The 15177-nt window shown below is 33.6% G+C and overlaps 2 protein-coding genes across 9 annotated transcripts in view; one reads left to right on the top strand and one right to left on the bottom strand.

Annotated features, from left to right (window-relative positions):
* The window catches only part of sog (short gastrulation), a 294848-nt gene that overhangs the window by 38971 nt on the left and 240700 nt on the right, over positions 1-15177 (bottom strand). For all 8 annotated transcript variants that reach the window (XM_067783886.1, XM_067783881.1, XM_067783880.1 and 5 more), the window contains one exon: positions 14269-14401. In XM_067783886.1, the coding sequence (XP_067639987.1) occupies positions 14269-14401 (133 nt within the window). The remainder of the gene's footprint in view (positions 1-14268; positions 14402-15177) is intronic.
* LOC137250675 (uncharacterized) overlaps positions 1-15177 on the top strand; it is a 320882-nt gene that overhangs the window by 140573 nt on the left and 165132 nt on the right. Inside the window, exon 4 of the transcript XR_010953045.1 lies at positions 14998-15113. The gene's annotated coding sequence lies outside the window, so the exon portion shown is untranslated. The remainder of the gene's footprint in view (positions 1-14997; positions 15114-15177) is intronic.

The following is a 15177-nucleotide window of genomic DNA, read 5'->3' as shown; positions in this document are numbered from 1 at the left end:
GCGCATAGAGCGAGCCAACATGCGATTGGGGTATGTAGTCAACCAGTTTAATTATGAGCAACATGTAGTTGTTTTTGTATTTGTTGTTGCTGTAGCTGTTACTAGTGTTGCAGTTAGTAGTGAACGTAACGATGAAGTTCTGTTTGTGGTGAATGCTTCAGCGTTTGTACATACTTAGTTGCAAAGCAGCACATAGTTACAAACAAGAACAACATCAACAACAAACGACATTAAGTAATGCCAATTATGACCGCACTCAAGGTATAAAAGCAAACGATTTATGGTGGAGGGGTGGCAACTGTAGCAGCACCAATAATGAACTAACTATTGCATTTTATGCCACACAAGTGGCCGTCGGCATAATGTCGTTGTTGTTGCTTTTATGCTGTCATTTGTTGCTGTCTGAGATTGTTGGCTTAGTACTGCAGCAGTTGTAGTTGTTGTATTTTTGTTGTGTTTGCCTTATATTTATTTTTAAAAGCGCGCTATACTTTGGAATTTAGCAGTTCATTATGCGAAGATGCCAAACTCGCACGCAACCTCATGCACTGAGCACATACACTAATACACATAAACACAAGCACACATATATGCGCTTTAGACATTTGATGGCATATTTGTTGTGACTTTATGCCGCCATCAATTTTTGCGAAATTTACGCATCATTTGCAAGCGTCCAAGTAAAATGTTTTATGCATGTAAATGGAAATTTGTGCAAACATTTCAAAAAGTGCTAAAAAAGCAAAAAGTGCGAAAATTACAAAAGTGCGACAAGCGTTATTTTTTGGAGCGAAAAATCATATATATTATTTCTAATTGCTGTTTTTTTATGTACGGGCCCCTTTTTCGCTCTTATTTGGTATCCAAATCTATAAATAAAGTTTTTCGTTGTAAAGATGGAGATACTGGCTATTAGCGAGCTTTGGTCGTAGTGCTTTTGTTTAGCTATATTTTATTAAAATAATTTGTTACAAATAAACGATTGTGAGCACACAAAGAAATCTATTTGTACTATGGCACTATTATGAATATTTGCACTGCACAGTTTCTACCATACGCTAGATGGCAGCGCAAGCTGTAAGTTTTAATTGATTGATAGAACAGCTGATTTCTGTTGATATTTGATAAGAGACTTTTATATTGGTTGCGCAAGATGCGCACGGGTCCGGCTTGTGTTCTTTAAAAAATAGAATTTTCTATTGCGGGTTTAGATATCAAAACAAGCCTATTTTGTATAGATGTTCTACTCAGGTTAATCTTAAAGTATTTATCTTTTCTCTTTTTTATAAAAAAAAAATAATTAAAAACACATTTTCTCATACTCATACTAAGTGAAATGCTCGTGTTGTATTCAAAGTTATCAAGTATTTCACATCGCTAAAAACCCTTACGACTACCACGAGTATACGAACTCTGCTAGAACATCGACGACCACGAAAGCACAAGATACCAAAAGATACACACACACATGTATTCACAAGAACGAAGTATACAGCTATATATAGAAGGTAAAAAGGAGATGCATATACATCAGAGAAGTAATCGAAAAGGTGCTCCGGGAATAATCTAGACCAGGGATGCACCTTAACGTTAAGCTAATCGCTTATCAAAAAATGTCCACCGTTTCCGTTGAAACACTTCGAAATATTATCGATAAAGAAATTATCAAGATAAATTGTCTCTTGTTTTTAACCGAAACGAAAAGCTTTCGTTAACGTTAAAAACGTTAACAAAAACGTGATACTTTATGTTTGAATTGTGCTGGCAATGCTATAGCCACGGTGAAGCCGTAAGGAGGTAACAGCGACCGGACATACACACACAAACTCCATGTAATTTGTTTGTATAATTCGTTGGTGGTAATGTCAAAAATACTCTGAGAAATGTTCGTACTGTCAAAATTCATGAGAAAAGTTGCAATCAACTTGGCTAATGCTTTCACCTTTAATGACTCCGCCATCAATCAGCTTTGCCAACATAGTTTGAAATTAATAATCAACATAAACGATTTGATTTTGTTTTGATATGGCAGAAAACGAAACAAAATCATTTCGTTAATTTGACGTTCTTAACGTTAATAAACGAAACGAAATGACTTTGTTTCGTTTATTAACGTTAATTATCGTAACGAAATGATATCGTTTCGTTGGTTAAGCATGCCTGATCTAGACGCTCCACAGTGGTCGGTCTTATATGGAGTTATCAAAGCGGTAGAGATATCAACGTGAAACTTTGGTCACGGCTTTACAAATATGTGAAAATTATTTTTTCATAAAATTGGTGGGGGTGGTACCTTCATACCGACCCACAACCACCCACTTTCACCACATGCATACAAAAAGTAAGTAGTTGTGGGGGTAAAATTGGTAAGATATGTCTATCGCAAATACAATGTTTAATAGGAATTAATAAAGAAATCAAAGTTATTAAAAGATCTTGCATACATAACAATAACAAAACAACAAACACACACAAAAGTTTATATTTGCAATATCGTCGACTGGATAAAATAATGTCGTATGTTACATGTGAGTACATATGACATACGACAATAATTTATCAGATTGATGCTATCAGAAAACTGTCGCAAAACATAGTTAGTGGCAGAAAATGGCAGCTGATATTCACACTTTAGGATCTTAAAACCATGAATAATAATAAGATATAAGTCCCAACGTGGGGAACCCAACTAAAACTTTAGCTGAAATTGAAATATTTGTGCAAATAAACACTAATAAAGACAATGGTGAAATTTTAAATAACAAAAAAGAACACAACAAGCTAAAGACACTAAAATGATTTCAAAATGAAATAAATACCTATGTATATTTTAAGCTACGCAGATCTATTGTGTTGGGTGCAAATAAAAATAAAGATTATTCCACCTTTCAGCTCGACGTTTCGCCAAATTTCCTTGGCATCTTCAGGAGCGTGACACTGTATTTATTTAATAAAACAACAAGGAACACAATCAGATACACATAGATTTGAAATTTAAAATATTGCAAATAAATATAGATTGGACAAAAATTTTTCTTACTTACAATGATGGAAAATTAACCAAAAACACAATTTTTACTAAAACATTTAAACATTTAAACAAACGCGGCCACCGTGGTGTGATGGTAGCGTGCTCCGCCTATCACACCGTATGCCCTGGGTTCAACTCCCGGGCAAAGCAACATCAAAATTTTAGAAATAAGATTTTTCAATTAGAAGAAAATTTTTCTAAGCGGGGTCGCCCCTCGGCAGTGTCTGGCAAGCGCTCCGATTGTATTTCTGCCATGAAAAGCTCTTAGTGAAAACTCATCTGCCTTGTAGATGCCGTTCGGAGTCGGCATAAAACATGTAGGTCCCGTCCGGCCAATTTGTAGGGAAAAATCAAGAGGAGCACGACGCAAATTGGAAGAGAAGCTCGGCCTTAGATCTCTTCGGATGTTATCGCGCCTTACATTTATTTATTTTTATTTAAACATTTAAAAACATTTGAATATTAAAAAATCGCGGAAAGTTAATAAAGTACAAAAAATCGATACCACCTACATGCGGTAAACTTGTCATACTAAAAGCTAATTTACAAACATAATAAGTACGCGGCGGCGATATTGTCTGTATCCTCTTTTTTGCAAAATTCTTAGGCTTTCTAAGGTGTAACGCACTTTTTCGCTCGTTTCGGTGTCTATTATTTTTATGTTTTCAAAATCAGCTGTGTGTTTGTTTTCTATTGCATGCTGTGCCAAAGCTGTGCTTTGTTTTTGTTTACGTATATCTGCTTCGTGCTCAGCTACCCGCGTGCCGAGCGCCCGCTTTGTGGTCCCAATGTAGACCTTATTGCAGCTATCTTCTTTATTCCCTTTACAATGAATTTCGTAAACTACATTGCTACGTTGTTGGAGATCTATGGGTGTTTTTGTTTTTGTAAAGCACGTTGCCAAAGTGCAGTTTGACCTGTATACTAGTGTAGTGTTTGTGTTTGATGTTTTTGTCAAGTCATGTGTGAAATTTTCTGTGATCCTAGGAATGTAAGTGACACTGAAGTATCGCTTTGTCTGGTTATTTGTATCTGAAGACTGTGTTTTTTGGGCTATATTTTCCATTTCCATTTGTTTCTGATTTATTAAATTTGATATGATATGGTCATTTTTAAGCGTCAATTTAATTTTCCTAATATTTGCGTCATGAAAACTTTGATGGCTGATAGATAATAGGGGGACTCATGATAGCATATAAACTTATAAGGTGTAAAATTATATCCATTTACACACGCGGTTATATGAATGCACCTAGTAATACTCTTGATAAACTTGATTGTTTTTCAGCTGTATTATTGCCAAAAAAATTTTTTTGATTGTTATACAAATTAAAAAATACCAAGATTAAGTGAAAAATCAAAACTAAAACGCCTTTACTTGCTGATGTTGGAGATTTCTGATGAAAATGCCGGCTGTAATGTCTGCAAGGTTGCATTCCTTTGAGTTTAGCGTTTACACAATGAAATGTGCGCGTAAATTTATACAAATTGTGTAAATGATTTTTCATACAAAATTTGACAGCTCGTTTACGCACTAGATAAATTTATACGTTTACACACTTTATAAGGCATTTATACGGTTACATGAGTCCCCCTAATATTTTGTCTATAAAGTTCTTCGCCGTATTTATTTTGTATTTGAAAGGCTGTGAGGATATAAAGTTTATGAGGCGCCCAGAAGAGGTTGGTTTCGAATACCAATCCAATATTAGTTTGTTATTGAGCCTGTGTATACGTGTGTGGGTAGCTGAGCACGAATCAGATATACGTAAACAAAAACAAAGCACAGCTTTGGCACAGCATGCAATAGAAAACAAACACACAGCTGATTTTGAAAACATAAAAATAATAGACACCGAAATGAGAGAAAAAGCGCGTTACACCTTAGAAAGCCTAAGAATTTTGCAAAATAGAGGAAACACAATAAACAAAAAAAAGATACAGACAATATCGCCGCCACGTACTTATTATGTTTGTAATTTAGCTTTTAGTATGACAAGTATGACAAATGTTTTTAAATGTTTAAATGTTTTAGTAAAAATTGTGTTTGTTAATTTTCCATCATTGTAAGTATGAAAAATTTTTGTGCAATCAATATTTATTTGCAATATTTTAAATTTCAAATCTATGTGTATCTGATTGTGTTCTTTGTTGTTTTATTAAATAAATACAGTGTCACGCTCCTGAAGATGCCAAGGAAATTTGGCGAAACGTCGAGCTGAAAGGTGGAATAATCTTTATTTTTATTTGCACCCAACACAATAGATCTGCGTAGCTTAAAATATACATAAATATTATCCAAACAGATCGGAAGAAAATTATATGAAGTAAATACCTTTGACTGCAATATTAATTTTTATTTATTTCAATACAATGATATTTTATGTATTTTTAAATAACTTAAACTTGCACTCCATTTTTAACTTGCTCACACTGCAAAAACCAACTAATACCACAACCTCACTTTTGAAGCTATTCTTAAAGAGTACTGTTCCAATACAACAAAAACAAATATACCTTTTAAAAGGCTGTTCTAATAAGAGATACTAACGACACATTTTGTGACAAACGTTTCACATTGATTTTTTTATTTTTGGTCTATGGAACTGAACGCTGTGCGCACGTAGAAGCAAACAGAAAAGAAAACTGTAGCACACTGCCAGGTCATCAAGATTTGCTGATATCCTATACTTTAATAAATAAGTATAGAATCATCGTTTGATCACAAAAAATTCATTCGCCATACCCCAGTGTGTCAGCTGTGGTAGACGGCTAGAATTTTAATTTTAGGAGTCTTACCCAAGAGTTGGGGGTTGTAACTTTGATTGTTCATCGGAGTTGCCTAATGCTTCGCCATATGAGTAGACATCAATAATATTATTCTACTTAACTCGTTAAACATAATATAAACATACATATACATAGGTGGTATCTGCGATAAGTTTGATGGGATCACCGTTGACACACTGGCAACCAACTTATTCAGGAAAAGATGGCAACGCCACGCAAAATGAAAAAAGTAATCTGTAAAATTCGAAGCGGTGATTTCGAATCTGAGGCCAACGCCAAAATATCTAAAAAAATATCTTAAGTCGGTCAAATATTTTCGATTCCACGTTGGGTGAATCTGACTCTATATTTGTTGAAACCCATCTATCGCTATATATTTCGATATGCTGCATTTCAATCTAGTGTAGGTTAAGCAATATATATGTATAATATAATATATGCAATCTTAAGCAGTTCGTAATCGTTAAGCAATTAAAAATGTTTGTGTCTTCGAGCTAAACGAACCCCAAATACAGATTCCAGCACAAATAAATACATAAAGGTTTATGAGTCTGCCAAATGTAGAAACTAATTTTGTATGCTTTATGTGCCAGTGTTATTTATGCTTATCACTTTGAAAGCTTTTCGTAATTTTTATTAATAATTTTTTAATTTTTAGTGACTTGCGTCATTCGTATTCTTTTGAGGTGGCGCTCATATCTATTTTTTGTCTACTTGAATTTTATTTTTAGCTGTCTTTTTTATAAATTTTTTTTCTTTTTTTTTGCTAAAGAAATAAAAAGCTAAGAAAAAAATTAAAAACACGCCCCATATTAAAAAAAACATAATTAAAAATATTCGTAAGCAATAGTACTCAATCAGTCATCAAGTTGACTCACTCGTCCACTCAACAAACACTCGCAATTCGTTTGCTATGCCTTGCAGCATGGCTCGAACAATTCCGAGCACATAACGAGTATAACTTTTATAAAACTATATCACAAAATATCTAATTTTTTTTTGAAAAAAGCCGAAACTTAATTTTCCCAATCAAGTCGATAAAACACGAATAACGATCAATTACTCTCGAGAAAATTATAAAAAAAAATCAATTAACTCAACTGTTTTAGTAAATTTTGGGGGAGGGGGGGGTGAAATAATTTCAATAAATTTTCTTCATCTAAGAAAATGATAATAACTATTATTTCCTTTCCTTATAAACATTTTGGTTCAATCTAGATTTGAGATGTACTTGAGAACTAACCTAATACTTAAATCTCAACCGTTGACAGCGTTCTGAAACTAAGAGGCACATTTATAACATGCAATTTTTTCTACACCTTAAATTGAGAAGTTTCATCTTGTCAAACTTTTCTCAAAAATGACATAAACAAAATTTAATCGAGAAAGAGCAGGTTTAATATGAGATTGTATTGTATATATTAAAAAATTACTTAGTATGTGTATTAGAATATGACGATTTATTAACCGATATCGCGGCAGCGTTTTTTCGATAGGATTTGGGCTCAGGAAAAAAAGTTCCACTACACATACCCAAAAAATAATTTTCGAGCCTGCGAAATTTCATTTTTTTTACTTTTTTTTGGCTTTGATTTTTAAGGTTTTTTCATGACCTACTAAAATATTTTCGTTTGATTGTAAAATTTTATATGTGCGAAAAACGTTCGCGATAAAAGCTTTAAAAAAAAAATATTCGGACAGGGTATACATACATATGAAACATTTTTTAGTAGGTCATGAAAGAAACCTTAAAAATCAAAGTCGAAAAAAGTAAAAAAATGAAATTTCACTCGAAAATTATATGTTTGGATATGCATAGTGGAACTTTTTTTTCCTGAGCCCAAATCCTATCGAAAAATCGATGGCGCGATATCGGTTAACTTTCGTCCATACAAATTCACACACCCTAATGTGTATGGTATGGTGTTTTTCTCATGAAACTAATAGAAAATAGAAAGTTTGCTTATATTCTAGCTATTTCATTCAACGACGCGACCTCAACAAGTTTTAGTCAATGCTTACTTGAAACTGGAAACGATTTGCTGCTCTACTTCTCTCACTGTCACTGACAATCTAGTTGTATACACTTGTAATGCCGATTATGTATGTAAGAAGGCCGAACATAGGTCGGATTTCAGGCAACAAATGATCGAAATGTTCTTCAAAATAAAGTAAACAATAATATCACAGTTGAGAAGAGTTTAAGAAAATGTTTGGTCTCAAGTGATAAACAAAGCCGTATATGAAATTGAAAGTTAACAGTTCCTCCAATCTTTTAGATATTTCGGTCCGCTTAAGCTGTGGTCAACTTTAAGTCGCTTTATCTGGACATTTCTAACTTCCTATACTGATAAAATTTTATCGGCTTGAAAGGGTTAAGTTATTGCATAATTTTGTCTCTGTTATAGCAAAAAATAAAAATTGCAAACATTTCCTTAAAGCGATGATTCAGTTTGACTAATTTTCTGCATGAATTGAATACGTAATTAGAATTTGGAGGAGTGTACGAAGTATACAAATACAAATTAGGACAACCAATCCCGAAACAATTAAAAAATATTGTTGTATGCGAAAAATTAATGTCCAAAGAAGCCACAAAATATTTTTGGAATGTGTGAAATGAACTATAAATATGAATACAAAAGTTTACTAAAATACTCGGGGAAACCGTGATATCGGGATTATCTTAGGTTTTGTTGATTCGGTTTCCCCAGATGGTTTAGCTTGTGTTTTTTTTTTTTTTTAAATAGCTTAAAAGCGATAGAGCGAACAAAAACTTGGCGTATGAGTACATTAAAAAACAAAAAACAAATACAAATGATGTGCGGCAAAAGCTATTGAACTATCGAGAGAATTTGCTCATTCAAGTATTAACGCTTGAATTGAATTTGTTTTAACATTGCAAGAATAAGAATTTTTATAAATTACGAAAGAAGAAAATTAAAAATGTAAAAATTACGAAATTGAAAGAAGAAAATTAAAAATGTAGAAATGTTCTTAACACAAAAGATTGTATGGTAACTAATGAAATATTATGATTTATGGGTTTCTTAAGTGTTGATGCAAATTACGAGGTGAATTCCGGTGAAAAGGAAATGATAGATAACGGGTTAAAGTATTTTACAAACAGGGTTGAAAATTTGTGCCTAAATTTGAAGCCATTCATTTAAAACTGTTTTGTACTAACTTCGAAGCCTCTCAATGTGCTATTGGGCCTGTTAAGATTAACTCAGCTTAAATTTTAAACTGTACTCAACAATTAGTATACAGTTTGAAAATAGTTTTGAAATAAAACTTAGGCTGTGTGCGAGTTGATCTAAATTTCTACCTAAATAGAGAAAAAACCTAAATCACTGGAAACTGTCGGTAAGGCAGTACAAAATAAAAATTTAGAATTTTTATGAGCATACTTTTCAACCGAAATTCACATGTCAAATTTCAAAAACAAAAATATTGATTTTTCAATATTGTATATGCAAATAAATGACTCTTGTCCATTCAATTTAAGTAAATCATAGATCATAGAGCGATGATCCCTGCAGCAATTAAGGTCCGATCGATTGTACGTGATGGAGAGCTCAATTTTGTTCAAACTGATGTTGGCGACACAAGAATTGGATCCTTCTCAAATATGGACCGCAATCGCAACATATTTGGCAGCCAAGTGCACTAATTGACCTAAAGAAGTTACTGGAAGCGTACCGACATCATAGTATTGAATTCGAGATTGTGGAAAAGGTCCTTGTGCACGTGCGCTCGACTATGTCCAAAAAAACCCCTTATAAAACGGAGCCACTGCATTTTCTTGCACTGCTATCTTGGGATAGGTACTTACCGCGGACCCTAATTGATCAATGTTCTTTTTAAGCGTGAAAACGCATCAGAAATACTAAATTTCCCGTATTGTTATTATTTTCTTAGCAGAAATAAACAATTTAGGTTTTTAAATCAACTCGCACAGTTTAGACAGATTTTTCCTAAATTATTGCAGTGCTGGAATGTTCCAGTGGAATATTAGTTTAGGTACCTAAAATTTAGGCGAACTCGCCCCCAGCCTTAGTACCGATTTTAGAAGAGTCAATTGTATTTCAGAAACCGGGAATTGCACTTGGGAAACAGTAAATAATGCTTCAGAATAGTCAATTGTACTTCAGAAACCGTTAAATGAGTTTCTGAATGAACGTACAGCTCATCAATTAATTGGTTTGCCATTTGCGGTTTCTAAAAGTCAATTGCTTTCCCGAAGAAAAATGAACGGTGTCTGATTTAGAATTTACGGTTTGACAAGTACTATTTATAACTCTGCAGCACAGCTTACGGTTTCTGAATTCAAATTGACTTTTTTGAACTACATGTTACGTTTTCTAAAGTACACTCGAATACTCCGAAGTACATTTTTCGACTTCAGAAGTACATTAGACTATTCTCAAGTCCAATTTATCGTTTCTGAATTACAAATGATTGTTTCTGGGAAACTCAAAAAAGCCTTCTTAGTATATAGTTTTCATACTTCGCTAATATATTTATTCTAAACCATTTACAGCTTATTCCAAAACACGCACACAAAAAATCTCAACGTTCTTTAGGATCATTCGTTTTCAACAAATGTTTTTAAATATTTTTATACCACTAAATCTCGATAAAAATAAAACCCATTAACTCATTTTAACGACTTTCTTAATTTTCCATATTTTCAAAAGAAATGCATGCAACAGTTGTTTAAAAAGTTCCATGAAAAACGCGTCGGCAAGAAAAAATGAAAGGAATTTATTATTAAAAAAAAAACAAAAAAATTTAAGAAATTTAAATTTATTTTTAGAAACATGCAAAAAATATGCAAAAATAATTATCATTCGAGCGAGCATTACTGTGTTGTTGCTTTTATAGAAAATTTGACGAAATGTATGGGAAAAAAACGAATAGTAGGGTTGATATCGTAGACCACAGTATCCCGTATAGTACCCAGTGAGAGTTCGTAGATCCTCTCTGCTTAGATTAATGAGTTTGGCTGATGCTTTCGTTGCCGGATGTATAAACAGTTTGGCCTGTCCTTGCCCTGGGCCCCGGGCAATCAATCCAGTAACATCTGAATTGTTTTGTTTCCCAGTTACTTATGGTTTTGCTGGTGTGTGCTTTTGTGAATCCACGAAAGGGATCTGTACCATAGAATGCTGCTATAACACCCTGCTTTGCTAGGTAATCTGTATGTTCATTATCTTCATGTCTCTGATGTCCGGGGACCCATCCTAACAAAACCTTGTTTTTGGCTCCCAGGTCATTAAGGATTACAATGTAGTGATCCACTAACTTAGATACAACTGTGTAGGATTGCAATGCAATCAGGGCCGCCTGGTTGTCCGACATAATGCAGATGCTCTACGTGGATGAGCCTTTCCGTAGACATTCTCTACCGCAAACTTCTATTGCATGGATTTCTGCCTGAAATATGGTGGGATAGCATCCCATTGCTTTCGATTTATTGAAGTTCGGCCCATAGATGGCAGCTCCTATTCGTCCGTCCTCAAATTTCGATCCATCCGTGAACCAGACCTCTAAGTCAGGGTCATTGTAAGGAGTCCCTGTTTCCCAGTGGGTTCTGTTCACAATGGACACTTCAAAGTTCCGTGAGATTCTGAGTTTATTATTCATAAATTATTATTCATACTGTGCACATTTGTACATATATATATATGTATTCATCTGTTGGCAGACAAAATATTCGTCAGTCGATTTAATGCTTGCGCGCGCCAGCTTTCTATGTGATTCATTTCACGTCAGCAGCTCACTGTGCGGAGAGTGAAAGTGGTATTGGAAATTAAATCAAACCGAAATTTTGTGAAGGTCATATCAAAGAATATATATTTGCATATACATGTGTATGTACATATAGAGGCACGTGGACGATAAATTGCTATCAACAAGGCAATGAAGGTCTAGTAACCGTTCTTATTTTAGAATTATTGAACTGCAGCTATGTATGTATGAATATTTATATATATGCATATACTTATATATAGCCTCTTAGTGGCATTTGCCAATAAAGATGACACTTGTTTATCTATATAAATAATATAATTTTAAATGCCATTTATTTGTAAGAGATGAAAATGTGAACGGCAGAACCGATCTTAGTGCAATTTTCACTTAATATAGCTTTCTATATCTTAAATGCCGTTACGTATTTAAAATGTCTTAAAGTTTCTTGGGAAAAGACTTACGAATCTATACATAAGCATTAAAAGTCTGAGGGTTTGAAGCTTATAGATTCTAATAAAATTAATTTGAATTGGCACAATGTGCTAAGATTCGTTCCGAAATGGTTTTTCCAGTAGATGGCGCTGTGCTCTGAGTATATTACTTACGCTAAATATGAACATTTTATTTCTCGTTTCCAATGTTTTGTTTTATGTGTTTACCATACGGCAGACTATTAACAGGCTTGGGATTGCCTCGAACCTGATTATGAACAAATTTAAGATCGCCGTAACTTTTTATCTATTTAATCATATTTAGGTATATGAATAGTACATCAATTTGTATACAGTATTGGAAAAAGATATGGTGGGATGCCCACAAATAAGTTTTTGTGGGTTAGTTGGAAATTTGTCCAAAACTCTCAGCCAATATTTTTATGTGGTCATCGTTGCTATAAACAGTTCTGAAAAAGTGAGAATTTCCAAACTGTTTCAAGATTGATTTTGCAACTATTTCGGGATTGTTTTCGGTTTTACTCAGGGACTATTGCGGAAATATTGCAAGATAATTTGGGGCTATTTCGAGATATGTTTTCGGATTGTTAAAAGTATCGTTTTGAGATAATTTCGTTGATGGTTAAGGTATCTTTTTGGATAACATCCGGATGACTCACAATCTCCTCGAGACCATTTGGCATTATTATTAGTATCATTTTAATGATCACTTCGAGACTGCTTCGGTTTGATTTCGGAATTATAAACGTAACATCTTATGACTATGCTTGGCACATTTTGTTTGAAGTGCTTTTGCAACTGATTAGGAATGATTTCGGGCTTATTTTGGAATCGTTTTCGAGATATTTTTTAGTATTCTGGAATATTCCAGATAGCTTGGGAAATGTTGGAGACATGATTTTGCGACCGTTTCGGGATTGTTTTTAGGATCATGTGGGAACTATCTCAGGATATATTTGCATTGAATTTTATGATAATCTAATCAAAATTTCGGGACTGTTTTGAGAATCCAACAGCGCCCATATCGTGTGTTACGATTCGTATCGGAATCCATTTTTCAATCAATCTATAAATATGAAACTGCCAAACTACTTATAAAAATTATGATAAATTATAAATCAAACTAGTTCGCGAAGTCACTAGTTCACATATATCGTTACTTGGACTCACAATTTCAGAGCTATTTTGATTTAATAATTGAGTGAAAACTTGATTTTTATATGAGTTGTAATACACGTTACGGGCGCAGGACTATTTCAAGATCAATCAGGATTATTTTCAAGGTTATTCTAGGTATAACATCGACTGTTTGGGAAGCATTTCGAGATAATTTCGGAACTGTATCCATGTCATTTTACGACCATCTTTGGAATATTTCGGGATGGAGTGCTGTAATTTTCTAATTGTTAAGGGATAATTTCGGGCCTACATATTTTGGAATTGTTTTCGGGATATATTTGGGATTGTTTTTAATATTATATTCGAACTATGTCTAGATTATATCTGCAATATTTTAATATAAGTGGGCAACATTTCGGCATCCCTTTGGATTTGCTATATAAATCGTTTTGAGACTGTTCCGGGATTGTTTTGAAGTAAATTTCCGTACATCTTTGGGATGCATTCTGTGTTAATCTAAGTACCCTTCTGGGATGGGTTTTAGAATCACAACAGGAATATTTCCAGAGCATTCGGAATTGTTTTTAAGTTTATTTAAGGATTACTTCGGAAGTGACGTGATTATTTCGTGAGATAATACTGAGCATATTATGACTAACTTCGAAACATTTCGGGATGGCTATTGCCATATTTTGCAACTGTCAAGCCATTATTTCGAGTTATTTCGGAATTTGTCTCCGTCATCTCTTTGGGGTTCTTTTTAGTATTATATTAAATCTAGTTCAATATGATTTCTGAATTGTTGTTAATCCCTGGGAATAGTAAATTTTTAAAGCGTTATGGCTATGAGTCTTTTCGACTAGAGAAACAACACATATTTGGCAAGTAAATACACATATACATATACATTGAACAATTTAGGATTTTTAGTTGTACGAAGTTTTATGTTTTATTTGATTCATGCTGATGAAGTCAAGGGTAAAGATAGTAAGTGATTTCGTTCAACACTTTTAAAACTCTGGGTTAGATGATGGCACGAAATTTGATTTGGACAGTTTGATTCTCTTTTTTCTCTCTATTACGCGCAATGAAAAAAAATGAACAAAATCTCACACTCACCATTTTTATCACCGGGACAAGTCTTACAGCATTTGCCTGGAAGTTGCACTGGGTCACTGCACAGTGTTGGTGGACATTCATGTTTGATGTTCTTGCATTGTACACGTACAACGATGCGACGTTTTTTTGGTACCTAAAACGAAATAAAAATTAATTGAAAAAAAGTTAAAACGCTAGTAATAATAAATATAAATAAAAAAAGCTACTAGAAAAACCTAAAAATTAAACAAGTCATAATAAACAATTAACAAGAAATCAACCAATTTATGAGCAGTCAATTTGTCTGACTGTCAACGCAGTTTCACTCTTCGATATGGTTTGTATTTATGCAGACCAATTGTAACCACTTCATCTTCCCAGGCAAATAATTTCGTATGTGTAGCTATTGGACTATTGCTAATTAAAATGCGTACATAAAATAAAAAACTTTGTACATATCATGTAGCGTCGCGCTATGGCATCTAAAACTTGTTGTAGAGTGTGGCTTTGATGACGGCGCCAACAAGCGCCAGGCGGTATGCTGAGTTTTTAGCGCATACAGTAGTAAAGCGTTAGGTGGAACCATGAAAAGTGCATATGAAAGAGCAATTTGCTATAAAAACCTTTGAGTTTTCTAAATTGAAGATATTTTAAAGAAAGCATGACCACTTTAATTTAAGCCTTGCTTAAAGAGAAGTTTGTAGTTATTAAATATGTTTTAATAATTTTTAACAAAATTTTTATTTGCAGACAAGTCTATTTCGTGGAATTCTATGATTAACATCAACAAGAAGCTTCCGATAGAAAAGAGCCTGAAAATATAAAAAACTTCATGCAACTCAAAGCAATCTGCGCTCAGTTCCGAGGTAAATATTAACATTTTTGTGCATGGTTTTCGCTAAAAACTGGAATCAATTTAGACGAAATTCG

The sequence above is a fragment of the Eurosta solidaginis genome, chromosome 4 (assembly GCF_040869045.1).
Source record: "Eurosta solidaginis isolate ZX-2024a chromosome 4, ASM4086904v1, whole genome shotgun sequence".
Lineage (NCBI taxonomy): Eukaryota > Metazoa > Arthropoda > Insecta > Diptera > Tephritidae > Eurosta > Eurosta solidaginis.
The sequence above is the reverse complement of the archived record's forward strand: the minus strand, read 5'-3'. Positions and strand labels throughout refer to the sequence as shown.